At 43.2% G+C, this 22,326-nt stretch overlaps 1 protein-coding gene across 1 annotated transcript in view; it reads right to left on the bottom strand.

The window, feature by feature from the left end:
- Positions 1-22,326, bottom strand: part of PDGFRA (platelet derived growth factor receptor alpha) — a 49,368-nt gene that overhangs the window by 10,002 nt on the left and 17,040 nt on the right. Inside the window, exons 7-15 of the mRNA XM_060246355.1 lie at positions 21,365-21,480; positions 19,486-19,609; positions 18,077-18,270; positions 15,293-15,387; positions 14,798-14,930; positions 9,391-9,495; positions 7,091-7,201; positions 5,243-5,396; positions 2,367-2,533 (exon numbers count right to left, since the gene is read on the bottom strand). Coding sequence (XP_060102338.1) covers positions 2,367-2,533; positions 5,243-5,396; positions 7,091-7,201; positions 9,391-9,495; positions 14,798-14,930; positions 15,293-15,387; positions 18,077-18,270; positions 19,486-19,609; positions 21,365-21,480 — 1,199 coding nt within the window. The remainder of the gene's footprint in view (positions 1-2,366; positions 2,534-5,242; positions 5,397-7,090; positions 7,202-9,390; positions 9,496-14,797; positions 14,931-15,292; positions 15,388-18,076; positions 18,271-19,485; positions 19,610-21,364; positions 21,481-22,326) is intronic.

Below are 22,326 nucleotides of genomic sequence, written 5' to 3'. Positions count from 1 at the left end.
GGAGAAACCCTGCCCCCCTTTATAGTAATGTTACCTTAGAGGTCTTTTATCAGATTCTTTGATCTATTGTAGGCTATGCTAATGCTGTCGGATAAACAGATATGCTTTGATTTTATTAGAATATTGAATTTTGCTATTATTTTATGTATGCTTTTGGATAGCCCAGGCAAACCACTTTCAGCTTCAAGGGAAGATCTACAAATGCTTCTAATTAATGTAAATAATAAGTAAAAGCGACTTTCCTCTCTTTAAAGGTACAGAAGTCTTCCCAGGGTCTGGCAACCTTTCACTTAAGGCTGTGATCTCACACACTAAATAAAGCACTTTTCCAACTGTGTTTTATCATGTGAACTGGCAAATTCCCATTGGGAAGGACATTGAAAGTGCATTATTTCATGTGTGTGATCACAGCTTAAGTGTATATTTTTTTCTTAGTTTTGCTTTAGTGCAGTAGTTGAAAACTGTCAAGGTTCCTAGGCCTCAAGAGTTCTGCAGAATCAATTAAATTTATACTCTATAATGAAACAGTGTTAGTTTTTCATAGTGCTATAATTTCTTAAAACAAACTCATCCCACCTTGCCTCCTTATTGTTCCATATAAGCTGGCAGAAGACCACTAAAATGGATGCAGTAACTGAAGGAACAACCTGTACCTAACTTCGCCTAGACCACTGGATGTAAACTGTGACAACAAAGATTATCTTGGATATGGCCTAGTTATTTCTTGTACAAATGTAATTAGCACCTATTATGTGTTTTTGTTTTTATTGTTTTAAAATGTTGTATGTTTTAATATTGCCATCAGCCTGTTAGCTGCCCTAAGCCTGCTTCAATGGGGAGGGCGGGATACAAATCTAATAAAATAAAATAAAGAATAAAATAAAAGGTAGATTTCATAGTTGCTCCTCTCTCTATTTTTGCAGTTTGAAGTGCTTTTTGTCTGTGGCGAAATGGTTCTATGAAGCATCAGCCACATGCTCAGGCTACAGATGAGCACATTGCCTCCCGAAATGGACTGGCCACACCTGAATGCATGCTAAGAGACTTCCCTTGCTACTTGACCATGCAGGTAAAATATGACCAAAGAAATAATCCTTCCATTTAGCACAAACAAAAGTCTTGCCTTGTACAGAATAGACATGAAAACTGGCCCTTGTTCTTTCCACTTGAGTTGACAGTTTTAACTAGGGGTTGGTGTTAAATGATTTTTAATGATTCAAGCACCCTTCTTGTTTCGACCATGACTGGGATTTCTTGAGAGTACAGAATAGTTTTCAGCATTTGAGGAAGATACGAAGATGCTCCCCCCACACACACTGGTGGCTGGGGGGGACCTGGCAGTCTTAGAAAAAAAGAGTACTACCAGTGCAACAATTTCTTCAATGAACTGTAGCATTAAAAATACCCAGGGTGGATATTAACACACAGGCCCATAGCTATGAGGGGGCCTGTGGGGGCACAGTCCCCCGACTTCTGAGTGAGGCCCCCTGACTAGAGACCCCAAGCAGCCCCCAGGGCCTCTGCCATGGTTCTGGGGGCTGTCACTGGCCCCGTGAGCATTTGGCAGGCGAGGGCAGAAGCAGTTCCAAACTCCCACTGGAGTTAAAGGGCCCCCGATCAGCTGTTTTGCGGGCCCTTTAACTAGCATAGGGGCTGGAGCTGCTTCTGCCTCCAGCCCTGCGCACTATTTTAATGGTGGGGAAGGAAGGGAGGGTGGTGGTGGGGAAAGCAGCAGGGAGAAGAGAGGAGGGAAGGGAAGCTCTTCCTTGCCTGCCCCTCGCCATCACCCTCCCTACCCCACCATTAAAATAGCACTGCGGGGCTGGAGGCAGAAGGAGCCCCAGCCCCTGTGCTAGTTAAAGGGCATGCAAAACAGCTGATCATCGGGCCCTTTAACAGATGGGGAGGTGGAGGGCTGCTTCTGCCTGGATCGCCGGCTTCTCCTGGTCTCTTTCCCAGTTTCCCTCCCTCCCTTCCAAGCCCCGATCGCCGCCTTCTCCCCGCCTCCTTCCCCTCCCTCCCAGTCCCAGCCCTGATCCAGCTTCTCCTGACCTCTTCCCCTTCCTCCCAGCCCTGATCGCCACCTTCTCGCCTCCTTCCCCTCTCTCCCAGCCCGATCGTTGCCCATTCTTCTGCCTGTCACTATCATTGCCACCATCCCTTCCTTGGGGGGAGGAGGGGAGGGTTTCAGAGAGGGAGAACAACTAGAGTGAAGGTCGTGTGGGGAACTGGGGGGCATCAGTGCCCCGCCCCAAATGTAAATGCCCCCCGATCTTCCAAATCCTGGCTACGGCCCTGTTAACACAGAGATTAAGACCCCTTTTAGCCTGGCATTCCAATGTGCATGCAGACTTACTTTTACCTACCCAACACAGATTTCTTCTTATACGAAGCAGGCCGGTCATACAGAGACCTTTGGATGTCGGAATATTTTGACCTGTCTTTCCTTTCTAACATGGGCACATACTGAGTTGTTTCCGCTTGTTTCATATCCATGTATTCCCCGTTATTTTCAAAAGACAGGATCACGTAACTGAAATAAAAAGCACAGTAGCAGAGTAAAGAAACCACTGTGTAGTGGGGTTTAGGAGTCTTCGTACACCACACTCTGTCCTAAATTAGTTGATGGTGGTCCAAATATTGATAACATGGTCTGTTCTCTGTGGAGCTCAAGATAAAGATCAAGCAGCAAAGTGCTTCTTTGCCAGGCCTGTATGTGCACTCTCAGTGATTTTCTGCTGTTCCCAAACTTTTCAAGGAATCATAAAGAATCTACTCTCCATGGCTTTTTTTTTTGAGCAGCAACACAGTTCCAGCTGGCTTGGTGTCAGGGGGTGTGGCCTAATATGCAAATAAATTCCTGCTGGGCTTTTTCTACAACCCCTCCCCCTGTTACTCTCCATTCCTCCCATGCCATTGGTAGCCTTGCTAATGAGGAGAAGGGCAAATCAGAAGAACCCTAGAGATACACTATGCCACAAAATCTCTGAAGACAACCTTGCAGTTTGGGGAAGAAAGGGAAACATGTGATTAGAATGATTAGGACTCTTGTTAATCTCAGCTGAATTGAAGATTCATTTGATGAAAGCTCTCTGGTCTTTCTAGGGAAATATGTTTTATTGATGTCACTTGATATAACTTCTAAGAATGCAAGTTTAGTATCCAAGTCTTGTACTCTGCAGCAAGAAGGGGGTTATTCCTGGGAAGTGAGCTAGCACACAAGACATTACATCACAAAGATCGGTATCCCTCCCTTTTCCAATGGCATCCATGCATGTCACTTTAATACAAATCATTTGAAGAATCTGTTACTGAAATCTGCACATTTACTACTATTCCTTGGCTCATAATACATTTCCAGACAGTGCAGAATGATGAAAAAGGCCTTCCTAAATCAATCGAGGCTCAGGGGTCAGAGACTGGATGAACTCCAGTGAGGAGGAGATAACTGCCTCAGTTTAAAAAAAATCTTCCTGGGCTGGCTCTGAATGTGCTGGCATTTCAGGCCCCAGTGCTGATTACCTGCCACAATGCGGATTTACTGGCTGGGCTGGGAGTGGGGGATGAATGGCTGAGATCTGTGTTTGGGAGCCAGCTGTGGCCATGCAAGCTATGCACCTCTATGGTAAAAAACTGTTACAATGAGATTTTAACTGACGGGCAGCACTGCAGGACAAACCTGCTGTGTTGTCTTCACGTCGGGTGAAGACAGGCCTAATTGAAGTACAGAGCACGCAGCAGATTACCCCCAGCCTTGTAAGTGAAATGACTGCTTTTTAAAATTTTCTATAAATATTAATACAAATATTTCTATAAATATTTACATTCTACCTTTCCTCATAGATCAAAGTAACTAGATGTGCCTGACAGATATGCAGGGGGGGGTGTAGAAAAAGCCCAGCAGGAACTCATTTGCATATTAGACCACACCCCCTGACATCACCATTGTTTCACACAAGGCTTTTTGTAGGAAAAAGTCCAGCGGGAACTCATTTGCCTATTAGGCCATATTCTGACACCAAGCCAGCCGGAACTGCATTCCTGTATGTTCCTGCTAAAAAAAAAAAAAAGCCCTGCAGATATGCAAGGCTGTTAGTCAAACACTAGAAGACTGTTCTTGCTCTCTCCCATAGACTGTAGGCTAGGGGTGTCAAACTCATTTGTCATGAGGGCTGGATCTGACATAAATGAGACCTTGTTGGGCCAGGCCATGTTAGGTTGGCCTGCACCATGACAGGCCAGGCCATGTGAGTACCTATTTAAGATTAGGTGGCAGAGATATAAACTTTATAAAGGATGCAGACAAACACAATTAAATGTATTTTTTAAAAAAATAAAATAAAACATGCTTAAAACCTTAGCACTCATTGGTCTTAAAGGTGGTTTCTTTGTATTTCTCCCATGGGATCCAGGGAACTGGGCAAAGGAAGCTCTGGCTTTTTCCTTCCTTCCCCAGGGGACTAGGAGGGGGAGGAACCCCAGCTAATAGAAGGGAGGTTTGGCTTAGTAGCTCTGCTGTGTGATTGAGGGAGACTGGCAAAGCAAGCTCTGCCTCCCCCCCTTCCTTCTCAATGGAGAAAATAGAGACTTTTCTCTGTAGCTCCAGTGCAATTGAGCAAGCCTTGCAAAGCAAGCTGTGATGCAGAAGGAAGCAAGAGAAAGGGAGAAGGAAGCAGATGTCAGCCAATTGCTTGGGGGACTGATAGAAGCCCTCCAAAGGCCTGATTTGGCCCCTGGGCCGCATGTTTGACACCCCTGATTTAGGCAGTACTCCTCTTTTTAATGCACCTCTTTTTTAATATACATTTGCCTGCTCGTTTATCATGATGGTAATTTAGGGAGAGCAATAAAAAAAATTGAAGTGCAAAAAAAAGATCTCCTAGAATTGGAAGGGAAAGTGACTGGTAACCTCCACATAGGACCTGCCCATCAGAAGCAAAGTACGTAACTTGTTTCTGCTTCAGATTGGCAAAGCTGGATCCTCCACCCTCTGTTTTTAATTATGGAGAGAAAGAGATATACTATGAAGTGAATGCAGAGAAGGCACTTCCAGGCTGGACTCCCTGCCCTAAAAAAATCAGTGCAGCTTCATCTTCCCTCCTCAGTAGCAATTTGGCATGATAGTCTGCACATCACTGCAATTATCAATAGGGTTACTGCCTCATTCATGCATGTATTTGGGTATATTCATATGAAGAAATAATTGCAGGGTCAAGCAATGGCCTTTTAAAAGACAACTTACCTCCTATTACTTTCATCAGCTGAATTCATTCCAAAGATGTCCAGATCTTTCTTGAATTTTTCAGGATTTCGGCTCAGAAAGTTATCTCTGTTTTTATGCAGGTAGTTCACCAAGTCTCCATAAAAGCAATATTCCGTAATGATATAAATTGGACCTAACACAGGAAACAAAACAACACTTAGCATTTTGCTGGGGCTAGCTCTGAAGGATAGTGAAATCAGGCAGGTTCTAGGCCCCGTTACCACCCTAAGGCCCGCTCCCTCAACAGTTACAACCATCCTCACTTTACAGAGAGTACAGAAGAAGGTCAAAGCTCATATGAAAAGAGTTTTTGATCTCATTTCTTTAAGGTTAAGGGGGGGAGTCTATTGAGACTCCCTGAATAAGAGATACCCAAATTCTGGAACTGGTATTGCATTTTGATCCATCTCTAATAGTGCTATAACATCTCTAACAGTGCTCAGGATCCTCCTTACATTAGGAAAGGAAAGGTCCCCTGTGCAAGCACCAGTCGTTTCTGACTCTGGGGTGATGTTGCTTTCATGTTTTCATTGCAGACTTTTTACGGGGTGGTTTGCCATTGCCTACCCCAGTCATCTATACTTTCCCCCAAGCAAGCTGGGTACTCATTTTACCGACTTTGGAAGGATGGAAGGCTGAGTCAACCTTGAGCCAGCTACCTGAAAACTCAGCTTCCGCTGGGGATCAAACTCAGGTCTTGAGCAGAGCTTAGGACTGCAGTACTGCAGCTTTAACACTCTGTGCCACAGGGCTCTTACATTAAGCCCTATCCAAACACTTAAAAACACCATCTCTGTTATTTTTTCTTAAAGTTACTTCATGTTGCTTTGTGCTGCCTCCAGCAGCTCCTTTCTTGCTTTCAAATACATTTTGAAACTGACATCAAAACTTATTGAAGTTTCTTGGAATTTACAGTCCTGACTTCTCAAAAGAAAGGGCAAACGACGACCATATTATTATTTATTGTGGGCAGCGCTCTCGAAGTATGAGCTCTCCATAAAAATGATGAACAGCTGGCAGTTCTAGTCAATATACTTCTGAGGCTTGTGGGAAGCCAAATACCTCCTCTTCCAAAATATTATGGGCTGAAACCACACTTCGGCTTTGAGCAGTGCCACTGAGGATGCATTTGCCAGCGTGACAGACACAAAATTGCTACATCTTTCCCCTTCATGTATTGCTATCCTCAAATCTGCAGTAAATGGGGGAAGGTAACAGGTGACTTCACGGTTGCTTCAGGTCCTGGACTTGAAGAAGCTGAGTCTGCTGTGCTTCGCTTTACCCCAGATCTTTTAAGATTTTATTTTCCATTTCCCAAACTTTGAGGCAGGCTCACAACATAAGTTTTGAAATGCTTTCTATTAAAAAGCTTATACAATTACTAAAAACAATTTACCTCTAAAACTGCATTTATTGCCACCCTTTAATTGCTATAGGTGTGTCTGAAGTAATGGCTTCTGCAAAACTCCTTAGCGCCCAAAAGAGGATAGGCTGTTCTGTTTCTTCCATCCGTTCATTCCAAACCTTTGAGGACTCCTGAAAACCTCCTGCTCTCATCCTGATTTTCTTGGATGAAAGCTTTAGCAGAGTTCTTCCTACTGATCTCAGTGGACTGTAATGGAATGGGAGTAGTTCATAAAATGAACTACCTCTGAAGTATGCACGTTCTAGGCAAGAAATGTCACAAATCAAACTTCTTGTGTTGTGCCTAGAAGCTTACTGCCTTCTTGACCTGAAGGTAGCAGCCAACTGTACATTCCTACCTCTAGCATATAGACGTCACTTCTGTGTTTTGATGGCATGAAAGGACAGCTAAAGAAAACCTACCTGATTTTGTACAAGCTCCTAAGAGGTTCACAATGTTCAAGTGGGGCCCAAGATGGGTCATTATCTTCAATTCAGACATGAGAGCCTGCTTTTCACTGGATCTTGCTGTGGCTGTTGAAAAACAACAAGGAGAGAAGTGAATTAGAATTACAAATGTCTTTTAATGCTCATAATAAAGTACAGGTAAAATAAAATGATAATGCATTGTGCTCAGTGTGATATCATGTCCAACATTTCCTTATGCTAGGATTTTTTTTTTTTTGAGATGTACTTATTCATTGGTGGAAACCTCCTCTAGATAGCAAATGATCTATTTGTTCACGGATCTTAATTTTGTAGACTGAGTCAGTTCCTGAACCAGATTGTGTTAACAGAAATCTAAGTTCAGCGAAACCTGTTTGAACTCACTTGGAACTAGTCTGATTTTGCTTAAAAGTAGCACCACATTTTTATAGTTTTATATGTTATAACTTTAGAGATTCAGATTTTTTTCAGCTCTGCTGGTATCTGAGTCAAGACCATTCATTTATAAGCTCATGATTTCTTCTCAACCTTAACACTCACACACACACACACACACCACAAAAACAGCCATTTCCACAGAGGTTGTTTCTCCAAGTGCAATGCTTTTAGGAAGCAGGTATCCTGCTTTCCCACAGCACTGGGTACATTTGTGCACCTTTAGAAGTTTCCCTGAATTTTCTCTGACCTTTCTCATACCTACATTGCTCTGAAATCTTGAGAAAGACCACAGTGAAGCTTTAAAGACCAGAGTGTGTAATGACTTTAATGACCGGAGTGTGTGGGGGATTTTCCCAGTCACGTGGCAGCCATTATCCTTATCCTGTCCCTGTGGTAGCCATTTCTCCCCCCTGTCACTAGGGGTCTTCTTTTTTAAAATCAGCACTGATGTATATACCATAGGGCTGCCAAGATCCCAGGTGGGACAGGGATTCTCCTGCCCAGGACGCCCCCAACCCGCCAGCCTGCAGTGTCTTAAGGGCCCAGGAAAACTCTACGGTTTTTCCGAGCACTCTAGCAATTTGGGAGGGAAACTCTATGGTACGAGGAGAGAAGGGAAATGTATGTTTTCACAGGGCAAGAGGATAGAGTCTTACTTATTTTATTTTTTTTAAAGCTTGGGATTCTGAGAACTGGCTGCACCTGTTGTTGCAACAGTATATTGTCATAACAATAGTCCAGTGTCCCTTTTTTAAGTTGAAAAGGCCCTGGGGCCCAAGGAAGGAGGTATAACCATGTGAGGGATTGGGGCAGGGAAACCTGCCATAGGAAACCCCTGTTGCTGCCATGCTATCTGCAGATGCAACAACCATGTGGAAACCACAAATCCCTGCTCCCATGTAGAAGCCTCCAATATCCTGCAGTGTTGTGCTTCCCAGGCATCCATGGACCAATCTGGATCAGACCTATAGTGTGTAGGGGGGTGGGGGCTTAGAACTCCCTCCTCGCCATTTTCCTGACCTGAAATGCACATGGGGGTGTTATTTACCTTGTGGGGAAACTTAATGTGTCACCCATCCATTTCATGTACATGATTAAATCCAGATTATATCATACAATGTGGTAAACAGCAGCTCCCTGGAGCTCTTCCAAGAAAATCACACAGTGGGAAGTCTAAGCTCCTTCCCCTCCGTACCCCCACACACACTATGGCCCTACTCTGAATCAGCCCCTGCCCCCATACCTGGGAAGCACAGAATTCAAACTGTGTCCCTCAATCTAACCCAATGAGGGAAGGGAAGTATAATATGTAGTTGGGCCGTTAAGACAATACTAAACATGATCTGAACTAACTGTTTATATGTATACACAAAAACAAGGGCTTGCTTTGCAATTTTCACCCTCTGTAGCTGTCACATCCAAGCAAACCCTACCAAAGAAACCCTCCAGTAGTATGCACAATTCCCTTGAACACACATAAAGGCTTCTTTGAATGCTATCCATTTGTGTGTAAGTAAATTCTGCTGAAGCTAGTGTGATTTGCTTCCAAGCAAATGTGCTTATACTTGAAGCCCTAGCTTTGGTCTGACTCCGTTAATAAACTGATCAATCAATTAAAGTGTATTGTAAAATGTATGCCATATTTTCAGAGGCAAAGAGGGCTTATAAGAGTGCATCTTCTTGTACATTTTGCTAGGATCCAATTTAGCATCACAACTGAAAAGCCCACGATGGGGGGGAGGGGGTAGCATGCCAATTAATTATGCTTTCCAAATCTCAATTCAAGCATTCATACAATTCATCGCAAATTGGCAGTGATGAAAGATAACAGCACTTACGCTTCAACATTTTCACAGCCACCTTCATCACTGGCTGGGACCGGCTTAATCCGTATGCAGTTCCTTCAACGACTTTCCCAAAAGCTCCAGAGCCAAGGATCCGGCCTGTAGACAACAAATTGCTGTTATTCACTGAGAGGCAACATCGTAGTTTATCTTGCTGCTTTTACTGCTTTTTATGTCTTGCCGATGGTATGTGCTTGAGAGTGAACCCAATGAGCTCATTTGTTCTGCTCATTAAAATAGTGTAGCTCTTGGTTCATTCAAAACTAACTTCTCCAGTGAAACGAGGGGAGTAAAGCCTATTTGCATCTCTGAACTCGAATATTCTGCTTTGATTTTGCCCTTCCTACAAAGAAACTCCGAGGAGAATGAGCAATATGAGATGGAATTGGACTCAGAGAAAGTGATTGGCCCAAGATCAGGGCTTTTTCTGAGCAGGAATGCAATTCCGGCTGGCTTGGCATCAGAGGTGTGGCTTAATATGCAAATTAGTTCCTGCTGAGCTTTTTCTATTTAAAAAAGTTTCACCCACAGTGTAGATTGGAACTTGGATCACTCAGATCCATAACAAACACTTTTAACCACTGCCCCATACCAGTTTGACCCCTACAAACTACCTACCCCATGCAAATATCAGAGAAATTTAAAAAAAAAAATCCCAAGAAGCATATTTGGAGAAGAGGCAACTGTATCATGTTAAGGGAGGTGGTAGTATTCTATTTTTAATATTTATGATCTGATCTAGTTGTACATAGGTAGGATTCGTATCAATTCCAATTAACAGAAAACTGGAACTGTACAGATGCAGCGGATGTGCTGTGAGAAAGTTCCCTTTCTCTGACCAGAGAAAGTGACACTAACTTACTCTCTGAGCTGCCCTTCTCTATAGTGATTTGCTAAACATCAAACTGAACTTTTTGCAATTGGATTTTTGCTGTTCCTACACAGTAAAAAAAATCCAGTTGCAAAACACTTAGTGTAGTGTGAACGCACCCTAAGTGTACAACCCAAGCTCTCCAAACCTGAGAAGATCCTGGCCCGAATGTTTTCCCCATAAAACTATCTGATTTAGATACTACAGAGCTCACTTCCCAAACAAAAACTGTCATCTGGCATCTTGTGACAGAACTCTTTCCCCTTTGGAGCATCCAGGATAGGACAAAGCTTCTTGTAACTTTTCAAGCCCACGCCAACATCCTGAGCTTAAACCCAAGCTCCAGGGTCTTTCTGTGGCTGAAGGTCTGCACACCACATGGCAGGATGCAGCCCCTAGCACTGCATACTGCTGAAGAAGATATTGGATTTATATGCCGCCCTCCACTGCGAAGAGTCTCAGAGCAGCTTACAATCTCCTTTACCTTCCTCCCCCACAACAGACACCCTGTGAGGTGGGTGGGGCTAGAGAGGGCTCTCACAGCAGCTGCCCTTTCAAGGACAACCTCTGCCAGAGCTATGGCTGACCCAAGTCCATTCCAGCAGGTGCAAGTGGAGGAGTGGGGAATCAAACCAGGTTCTCCCAGATAAGAGTCCACACACTTAACCACTACACCAAACTGCTGGTAGGAGGGGACGGGGTTTATATGGCAGGGCATGCAATCCCAGCATTCAGAAAGCTGCATGCCAGAGAGAAGAGTTCTCCATTAGCTTGCTCTGTAACATGCTGGCTTTGTGCAGGTAAAGAATAATTGCCTTTGAGAAACATTTCTCCACCCCCACCCCCCACCCCCAGCAATTCCAGACAGTACAGTCCAAGAACAGTTTCAAGAAATCTTCAGTTGTTAACTGGGTGACTTTCACTATCCAAGGGCTACAGCAGATACAATACTCAAATCTCTTCTTTCACTTAAGGAACCAATACGAGAAAGCAAAAAATAATGAGCCCTGGGATTGTTTTCTGCTCCACAACCCTTTCTGTTTATACAAAGAAAATGTTACATGTCTGCAAACATTGTTTACTAATATACTTGTGAAGGGTCATTTTGTAGAAAAACAGGTGCTGAAGCACAACTCAGGTGCATAACTCATTTGCATATGCCACACACCCCTGACATCACCAGAAGGGGTACTAAATTATGTCAGCATCTACCTTAAAATGCTTCTTGAATTATAATTGTCATAATAAAACCTTACTCCCATCATACTTTTTAAATTATTTTCTCCTATGTGGCCACAGTGGCATGATGAAGATTTCCATCTGTTTGCTTTATATGTTTTGGTTATTTTCCCATATTTTTTTTTGGTCAAAATCTTAAGAGTTCAGCAAAATTCTCACAGGGGGTTTGAGCAACGGAGCCCAGAAGCACATATGGTGGGGAGGGAGGATAAGAAAAAAAGAGCACAATAAAATTTAGAGGTTCTGGAGCTCCGATCTTGTGAGTTTCTGCCCAAATTGAGGCCTGTGCTGTGTTCTAAAAGGACAACATCAAATGGCCAGTTCTCTATGCATTCAGCTTTATTCTGTTGCCCCCCCAATGCAACTTGCATAGGACTTCCCCCCAGTAATTAAAAATCAACAGAATTTTGGGGCTGATTTATGGCCCATATACTTTTCTGTTTACAAGGGGGAAATGCAAGGGAAATTCACACAAGTCCTTGTGGCTGCTTCGATGACTTTGTTATCATGTGATTCAGCCATATAAGTGGCTGTTACTTTGGGGGCTGCTTGTTAATATACAGTGAGGTGACAGTTTCCTATAAGGACAGAGGAAGAGGAGTCTACCTTTCTTACTAAGACTCAAGACAGATTGCAAAATGTGATAAAAACAATGCAAACAACAAAGGGTCTCTAGTGAACTAACAATGCAGTGATAAAGTTGTAAAGCTTGTGCATTCTGCCAAAAAAAGATGTCACTGGAGCAGTCACCCCCTCAAAAAAAAATTATTCTGAAAATCATTAATAATTAAGATAGAACAAGTGTTCTATATACCAAGATTTGCCAGCGGGGAGGGAAGCCCTACTGTCTTTTATTGTGCCTGTTTTAAGCTACGGGGAGTGCAGAAGGATTTTTATCATCTGAAATGCTAACATGGATCAAGCTGCTCCCTAATACAGAGCTAGTTAATGGAGCTGCCACTTACTATACTGAGCTAAAACTGGAGTAATTTTCTCAAATGGAAAATTGGTCTTTTAACAGATTAGTACCCAAAGGAATATTTGGTATGCCAACAAAATGCCATACACATTCAAGAGAGCTGAAATTGCATATTACTCATGCATTTACTCATAAACGAGAACGTTTTAAAGTTTACTCGAAAACTCGTGCTAGTGAGTCAGAAAGACAGGAACATCAGTGCCTCACCCTTGGTTTTAATTACTGTTTCATGTACATAATAAAATCCAGATTATAGAATACATTTTTACAGTGTGGTTCGATTTCCTCTTAAACCAAGTGGATTTAATTAAGTGCTGTTTTTCCTGAACCATAATCCTTCCAATACATGTGTTTGAGAGTGAACCACAAATATTTTTCTATTACTGGAATCATCCCATTTTATATCTGAAGGAAAAGTCCATGTAATGACATATTAAGGAAATATTCTTTCTTGTGTACATTCTGAAAATTCTTGCAAGATACATATGGCGCTGTTAAAATGACTAACGGGACGAGAAGCATGTGGAAGACAAGGGTGAGATATTTGATTTTTAGCATCAGAGTGTTTGTAATGGTGTGTTATGTTTGCCCAGGATCAATGTCCATGGAATGGAATTCACAGGGTATGAGATGCTGGGGACCTCAGACCCAACTTGTGAATGATGGCACAGTCATATATTACTGGGGACTGCAGTAGCATGCATGAGATGTTTCTGTCCCCCTTCCCTTTGCTGTTACCCCAAACAGAAATGAGCTATTTGGAGTTATTTGCCCCACTGCAGAAAACCCCATGGCCATATTCTCTTCTGCAACAAGCCAAGAAGTACTTTCCTCTCCAGACTGTTTCTGTTTCATGTCATGGTGTGGGAGAAGAGGTCTAAAGCTCCTTCTGCATGCAGCATAAGGAGTAGGCACGGAACGTTCTAGAAAGAGAGGACCAACGTGCAAGTAACGCACACAGTTCTTAAACATTCTTTGAGCTTTCAGGGTATCCCAGCCCCCAGAGTCCCCAACGAGTTGCCAGTGCTCAGCAGACAACCCCATACATGCACACATTTCCCTCCCCCTTTTAGTCAGTATTCCATGACTGGAACACAGAGAGGGTTCATCAGACCCCCCCCCCCCTTGATTAATCTACAAAGAAATATTTTTTTTCTGTAAAGCTGGAGAGTTCCCAATTTTTGCAGCTCTGGGGATTGTCATAGCATTGTGTAGTATAGTGTCATGTACTATAGTTGAGCGTAGTAATCCTTGAACCAATGACCAAATATTTTCAAAAGATGAGGACAGACTCCCCAGCTGGGGTCAGATTCCCAACTGTAATGGGGGTCAAGCTGGATTCACCAGAACAGCATTTCTATGTGGAATCATCAACATTATCATACGGCAATAAGTGTAATATAGAAGGGAGATCCTAAGATTTTATGGCAACCTGATATTCTAGATCTTTTGGCGTAATGCATCACTAGGTGGCGAGCTAGACTTGCTTTAAGGCAAGAGGCATTTCAGAGGTGGTTCACTACTGCCTGCCTCTGCGACACAAAGACCCTGATATTCCTTGGAGGTTACCCATCCAATTACTACCCAGGGCTAACCCTGCTTAGCTTCTGGGATATAAGAACATAAGAGAAGCCATGTTGGATCAGGTCAATGGCCCACTCTGTGTCACACAGTGGCCAAAAAAACCAGGTGCCATCAGGAGGTCCATCAGTGGGGCCAGGACACCCGAAGCCCTCCCGCTGTGGCCCCTCCCAAGCACCAAGAATACAGAATATACACAAGGTCAGGCTAGCCTGGGCTATCCAGGTCAAGGCATATCCTTAAAACAACATAGCTTTAACAGACCCCACTGTTCTGCAACAAGCCAAAAAGTACTTTCCTCCCCAGACTGTTTCTTTTTCATGTAATGGTGCGGGAGAAGAGGTCTAAAGCTCCTTTTGCATGCAGCATAAGGAGTAGGAGCGGAAAGGAGTAGGAGCGGAACAAAGCCCCTGATATTCCTTGGAGGTTACCCATCCAATTACTACCCAGGGCTAACAATACAATTCAGGCTTCTTCCTTACCTCCTCTCTCTTTGTTTCCCTCTTTATCAAAGTTTAAATCTGCCTTTTTGTTATCCCATTCTGCAAAGCACCATGTATTCTGATAGCTCCGGCTAGCTGCACAAAATCAGCAGAGCTACACCTTTCTAAATTCATCAGTCAATGGCTTGAAATGCCTAGGATTGTACTCTAAATAACTCAGTAATATTGACTTCCATATGCAATGAATAACTGAAGGTGCAAATGAAGGTGACATCTTAAGGTCCTTACCCAGCACTAATCCATCCCTGGGAAACTCCCATCTTGAGTCATAGGGCAGCTGCATGGGATCCACATAAATGTACTCATGGCCATCAGGACTGATGGACTCAATGACTCTCCATCTTATTTCATATCTTGGCTTCTGCAGTGTGAAGAACAAACCACAGTATGTCAAATGTTAGCTCCATCGAGCGCTGCCAAGCTCCTGCTGGGGGCGGGGTTTCCTCCAGTTTGAGAGCCCCCAACCCACCAGCATGGAACAGGCTGCTGAGGGGATCCCTACCCCCAAAGAGTTCCGTTGTCACACAACGTGCCTGGCATGAGGACGTCACCAAGAAGGGATGTCACTGCACCAGGCACGTTGTGCAGGGGACACTCTAGCAGTTGGGTAAAAACTCTATGGTATTGCCTGCTGAAGCCAAGGTAGGACTTGGCAATCCTAGCTCTATCCCTACTGAATAAGTGAATGGCCTCTATCTGAAGGAGGCTTTTTTTCTAAATTACCTGTTTCCATATGATCACCAGGACAATCAAGGAAATGATTACAATCACTAGCAGCACAAGGACTGCAGCGGCCACTGTCAGTTCAGATCGTAAAGCTGTAGGGAAAAGGAAATATGTGGCTTAGCTTTTTTATTTTCAGCAGATGGATGGGAATTCATCTCAAGGATACAAGAGAAAATATTAACATCAATATCAGAAAAGGAAAGGAAAGGTCCCCTGTGCAAGCGCCAGTCATCTCCGAATCTGGGGTGATGTTTTCATGGCAGACTTTTTACAGGGTGGTTTGCCATTGCCTTCGCCAATCTTTTTACACTTTTCCCCCAGCAAGCTGGGTACTCATTTTACCGACCTCAGAAGGATGGAAGGCTGAGTCAACCTTGGGCCGGCTACCTGAATCCAGCTTCCGCCAGAATCGAACTCAGGTCGTGAGCAGAGAGTTCAGACCACAGTGCTGCTGCTTTACCACTCTGCGCCACGGGGCTGCTGCCAAATATCAACATTTTAATAAAAACAAAGCTACGTAGAATCTCTGTTGGCTTTTCTTTTAAATAACATGGGCACTGAATGAGCAGCTAACAGATACCTTCAAAGAAAACCAGTAAGGCTGAGCCTGCAGGAATTTCTTAGCTTGAAGAAAGTCTTATAAAGTAAAATTGAGGTGTAGGCCTTACGATCTCAAAAAAAGAAGCATTCCAGAATGAAAACTCTCAGAGAATCATGCTTATGTTCATGTTTGCTCTTGTGTATTTACCTTGTTTATAACTGGAGCGTCTTATCTCTATTTTTTAAAAGGAGGTGGCAAAGTGAAGTGGTTTTGAGTCTCTTTGGGTTGTATCCCATGGACATATCTGTTCTGCTAATCTTGGTGCCTTCCTCTGGCACACGACACTTTCTCTTGACGCAAAGTCTCCTGAGCCAAGGGAAAGGGGCATTGTGCTGGAGGAAGGCACTACCGTTAGCAGAACAGATCCAAGGAATCCAACTAGGGGTCCTTGGCACCTCAGTACCTCTGCGGAGCAGAAGGCAGGGCCAGATCTAGGGGGGGGCAGAGGGGGCACTCGCCCTGGGCACACTGGAGGGGTGACGACAAATTGAGTATGGAGTCCTTTCTATTCTGTGGGCCCATAAGATAGAATGGGTCCATAAGGGGTTGTCATTTTTTTAATTTTGCACCCCCCCCAAAAAAAACCATGTAGATCCGGTCCTGGCAGAAGGAATAAAATGAGGACGGAAACCAGTGTCACACTAATGCTGTGTGACATAACTTGCAGTTAGGGCTGCCGGTCCTGTGTTGAAAAATACCTGGAGACTTTGGGTGTGGATCCAGGAGAGGGCAGGGTTTTGGGAAGGGGAGGGGCTTCAGCATGGTACAATGCCATAGAATCCATCCTTCAAAGCAGCCATTTCCTCCAGGGGAGCTGATTTCTGCCAACTGGAGATCAGTTGTAAAAACAGGAGATCTCCATGCCCCACCTGGAGGCTAGCAACCCTATCTGCAGTGCAAACATGGAACTGATGCCATGGCATCAGTACAATGACAATTTCATTGCCTTGATTACAGAATCTCTGTCTGGTTGCCAGTGCTCAGCTGGCAACCCCAGATCCAACCTATTAATTCTAAAGTTAAGCATGAGCTTAAGACTCTCAAAGGGACTTACAAGTGCTCAACTCTTATTTACTTGCATTCATCTTTAAATTAACATCTGTTACTTCCTGCCCTTCTTGAGATTAAAGACCCATGTGATGCCAGTATTTCCTCTGTACACTACTTCCCTTCCTCATGAATGCTGTGGAAAAGCACAGATTTGTGTGGGAGGAGGGCAGGAAATAATGCCAGTCCTAATAGTTCACATAACTCTCCAGCTATTCCAGTTCTTGATAGTCTCCTAAATGTATTAGGAGGGGAGAACAAAAGAAAGTGCAACCATAAACAGAGTTACCCCCTCCCTTCTAAGCCCACTGTGGCCAACGATCTTTGAAGGGTATAACTGCTTGCAATGGCACTATTATCGTTGTAGCATAATCTTTCATAGACTTGAGCTGCAAAATGAATCCTTAGTCCACAATATTCCTTATACACAGAAAAGAAAGAGTTAAGCAACGTACAGTACAATCCTAAAGAGACTTACTCCAGTCTAAGCCCATTAAAATGAATAGGCTTAGACTGGTGTAACTCTCTTTAGGATTGCACTGTTAGACTGCGATCACACACACTAAATAATGCGCTTTCAATCCACTTTCAATGCACTTTCCCACTGGATTTTGCCAGCTCACACAGTAAAGTCTAGTTGGAAAGTGGATTGAAAGTGCATTATTTCGTCAAGTGTGTATGTTCATGGCCCTAGTTATAAAACAAAGATCATTCAGAACAACTGATAAGTAACTGCAGTTTACTCAAGTCAGTATATTAATACATTAAGAACACTACCTCAGATACAGCAATATTAATAATGAGTTCAGTATAAAGAACCTCAATGATCTATGCAATGTATTGTCTCTCTCAAGCCTTCTAAATCCATGTCAGAAGCATCACACAGTATTGCATTCTATCCAGTTTATTTTAAAAGCTGTATTCTTAGGAAAGTAGCTATTACATTCAGCTGCAAACATAGTTTCAAATAGGATTGGATCTGCTGGAGGAGATAATAGCTGCAGTCCTAAAATGTACACAAGGGGTATAATTCTAAGAATGCTTTCCTGGGAGTACAGCCCACTGAATAAAGTAGGACTTACTTCTGAGTAGACCTACTTAGGCTTGCTCTCAAAGTTCTCACATTAACTTACTAGGTGCCACAAGCTTCAGTTCTCGTGTAACAGTGCCAAGGTCGTTCCTTGCCATGCACCGAACAGCCAAAGTCTCTTCCACTTTCTGAAAGGTCACTTGGCTCTCGATGGCGTTTTTCTCATCAAGATGAGTATCCATAGTAATATCTGAGATATTGTTAGTCAGAAGCGTCCATGAGCTTTCGTTGCTGCATCTGGAGATGAGCAAGTGCAAAATATAGTAAGGATTGTCCTGAACATTAATTTCTTTAATTTTTACAAGAAACCACATAGGGCTACTTTTTGTATATAAGAGCATATTTATTTTTTTAAAAATCAACTTTCTCCCTTTCTGAAGGTTTCACAAGTTTCTCATCCTTATTACAGGCTTTCCTTAAAGTTCTAGCAAAAATTACCAGGAGTCAGAACAATATGCTGTAGCCAATCTGGACTAGGATTCAATGAAGAATTTTCACAGATGGAATGTTTTCTATCCAAGGAGTGCAATTTTCTCACATCCCCTTCCTGCTGCAGCCCAAAATGCCCTCAGAGCAGGAACAGCATGGAGACATTTGGGGCTGTAGTGGGTGGTAGGTAGCCTTGCCAGCAGGGCCGGCCCTAGGCAAGGCTAACTTTTAGTCCCCCTCCCCTGTGCCGATAACGTCACCAAGTCACATGAGGATGCCCAATTCGGTGCCCCCAGAAGGCCAGTGCCCTAGACAATCACCTAGTTTGCCTGGTGGTGGGGCCGACCCTGCTTGCCAGGTTGCCAGGCAGCAGCAGGAGGCAGAATGGGGGAGGGGAAAACTGACAGTGCACTATATCACAACATCACTTCCAGTCATATACCTGGACATCATGGTATTGTACGATACTCTAGGAATTTCAGAAATCTCTATGGTCAAAACCATAGAGAAATTGCAAGAGCACAAAATAAACCTGTGACATTTCTCTTGGGTAAATGACTGGAAGTGATGTTGTGGGATCATGACTGGTTTCATGAGTCTCTGCTCCCCACCAGAAGCTCCCAGGGGTTGCCAGCAAAGGGCAGGCAATACTAATGGTGGGAGGTAAGAAAGTTGTGCTCTGGAGGTGGAAATCATTGCACCTTCAGTGGATCCAAGACCTTGATACTCTTCTAGCTTTAGTTTCCTCCCAGCTAGCAAAACTAGTTTTGATAAGCATAGTACACAACTGCCCAGAGGTTATTAAGAATTGCTCAATAAAAAACAATTTACAACTAATTGGACATAAATAATACCACACATTGAGAACACAGCTGCATCCATTGGGATCTGAAGTGGAATTTTATTCACAAGTCAGGTCACCCCACACCAAATTTCAAAAAAAAATTCTGCCATTTGCAAAAAATCTGGATCACACCATAAAGCTGGTGCTATTCAAAGAAGATCAGCTTTGAACAGCCTTACCTTTTAATGTCCTTGCAAACTAGCCATTCCACATCTGGGAGGGGTGTCCCTTTTGCCAAGCATTTCACTGTCTGCACAGCTGAGCCCTGATGAACATCCACCAGGTCCTGAATTATAGCTGGGACTGGAAAGGAATAGATCAGGATGAGTCTATGAGACCCCTGATATCCATCGCTATTGAATGACTGGCCGAGTAACTCAGTAGGCTCCAGTCCAGTGATGTTGTGGGAAAACCCCAGCTGAGTTTCCACCTTCACAATTACTTGGGGTAAGTGTCATTGAGCTCAAGAGTAAAAATTAATGCAGTCAAGATGATAGTTTGTCTTCAGTGGGAATTAGAAATTAATTGATTTAAATAAGAACTATATCCCGTAGAGGGAAAGAGAGTATGAGGAAATCTTGTCTTATTCTCTTCAGCCACACTAGAGTGGTCTGAAGGCACACGACACTTAAGCTAAAAGTTGCCTGGATAAGACCCTACATACAAATCATATGTATGAGCTACTCAGAGAACAACAAGGTGCAAGCACAAAAAACAAAGAAAACAAATGATAGCAAAGAAACAGGAGCAGGCATCTGTATGAATTCCTCCCTTTTAAAAAAAAAAATCTTTAAAAAATCTTTTAAAATCTTTTTTTTTAAAAAAAACCTGGAAAATGTTGGCCAACATCAGTTCTCCACTCATTGTCAGTTTTGCACTACAATTCCCTACTCCTTTTATGCACTCCTTCCTCTCTCCAAATTAAATTCATGTGGAAGGAAGATTTCTGTCAGCCAGGCACAACAGATGTCTAAGTATGTCAACATCTGGGGTTGAAATAACTTCCAAAGTATCTTTCATGGCCAATGGGTTTACTCCTAGGTGATTTGATGTAAGAAGTATTGTTTGTATCATATGCTGTCTCTTGAGATAATACAAACGCTGAAAACAGTAATTACAAGGATGGATTTGCAGAAGAAACAATATAGCTCTGTCATCTAGACTGATGGGGAAATCGCACTAGTAAAAGTGCTCTCATGCAAAAAGCTCCCTCCCTAGAGAAAACCAGACGTATGAGTGTGTTTTGTGTTCCAGAGTTTTAGCTCACCCTTTCCACTGTTCTACTAACTTCCTATGCACAGTACATTATTCTCACATGAGCATGTTTGACATGCAGCATCTTACAAAATCCCACTGAAAGTCAGTATTATATAGTAGACAGAGAGTTGGTCTTGAACCAGGGATCGAATTTCTGTGCAGATATGAACATTTTTACCATTTTAGCCACTCAACAACTCTGTGACGTAGGTGACACAAAAAGAGAATGACTGGCTGAAGTGCAATTCTAAGAAGAGTTTACCCACCATCACCACCACAAATACACACACACACACAAGTCCACTGAAATCAATGAATATACAAGGTAGTAAGTCTGCTTAGGATGGCACAGTCAGTGAATTTCATAGCTAAGGATTTTAACTTAAGTTTCTCTTGTCTGAGTCTAGCATTGTGTCCACCATAACTCAGTAGTCTACATCAGCTTGCTAGCTAGGAATGCCAGCCTCCAGGTGGGACCTGGGAATCTCGTGGAATTACAGCTTATCTACGAACTACAGAGATCAGATCCCCTGGAGAAAATGGAGGCTTTGGAGGATGGACTCTGGGGCACTGCACCCCACTGAGGTCCCAGGTTCCTCCCCCAAATCTCCAGGAGTTTCCCAACATGGATCGAGTAGCCCTACCCCCAACCCCCATCGGTAGCTAGGGAGGACCTGGAAATCCTATTACTACCCAATAGATAGTGCCATGTTTAAATATACTCTAAATTCCATTGTATCAGTTTCATTTCTGCCTCTCTATTGTAATTTAACATGGACTGTAGCTATTTTATAGTCTTACCTTGTACAAACAGAGAGAAAGTATATCTTTGAATTTCATCTCCATTCTGTGCTACAATGGTATAATTTCCATTATCTTCTTCCTTGGCACGAATTAGTTTTAATACACTTCGGTACCTATGAAGACAAAACTCCGCATTAACTCTTGCAAAATATCACAGAAGTCTCATTCTAAGCAAAACCAGCAGCCTTACTGAAACCAAGAAGATGTCTAGGAAACACTCCCTACGTGTAATGTCACCATTTTGAAGTTGCCTTTCTCCATGAAACACACATTTTGAGAAGACATAAATCCTATATTATGGAATGAAAATTAGTGGAATTAAGTGAGAGAGGTTATCGTTATCTGAAAGAAAAGAAAGAATGCTGTACTTTCTGTGCTATCTTAAACAGAGCTGCAGTCATCTAAACCCATTGAAGACAGTGGGCTAAGAAGGGTGTACTTCTCTTTGGGATAGCAGCAGGGGTGGAATTCTAGCAGGAGTGCCTTTGCATATTAGGCCACACCCCCTGATGTAGCTAATCCTCCAAGAGCTTACAAGGCTCTTTTTTGTAAGCTCTTTGAGGGTCGGCTACATCAGGGAGGTGAGGCCTAATATGCAAAGGAGCTCCTGCTAGAATTCTACCCCTCGATAGCACCATTGAACACCTGATGCTAAGACAAGGGAATTGACCACTCTGCCATAGTGATGAAGAATATACCTCACTGTCCAATGAGGTTGCTAAGTCAATCCAAATGGCAATTGAACTCTCTACAGTTGAGCGAACCATGTGAGAGTTCAAGGAGCTCTATGTGGTGTGCACATCTTGCTGCCCCATATTGAAAGAGGAGTGCAGGAAGGCTGAGAAGGATGCTGCCTGATGGCTCTCATCTGAAGCAGGGAATGGAGAGGAGAGAGACCTGAGGTCACAGTACCTGGGAGTGCATTGTACAGACTCTAGGTTATTGTACACAAACCCCTT

The sequence above is a fragment of the Heteronotia binoei genome, chromosome 9 (genome assembly GCF_032191835.1).
Source record: "Heteronotia binoei isolate CCM8104 ecotype False Entrance Well chromosome 9, APGP_CSIRO_Hbin_v1, whole genome shotgun sequence".
Taxonomy (NCBI): Eukaryota; Metazoa; Chordata; class Lepidosauria; order Squamata; family Gekkonidae; genus Heteronotia; species Heteronotia binoei.
The sequence above is the reverse complement of the archived record's forward strand: the minus strand, read 5'-3'. Positions and strand labels throughout refer to the sequence as shown.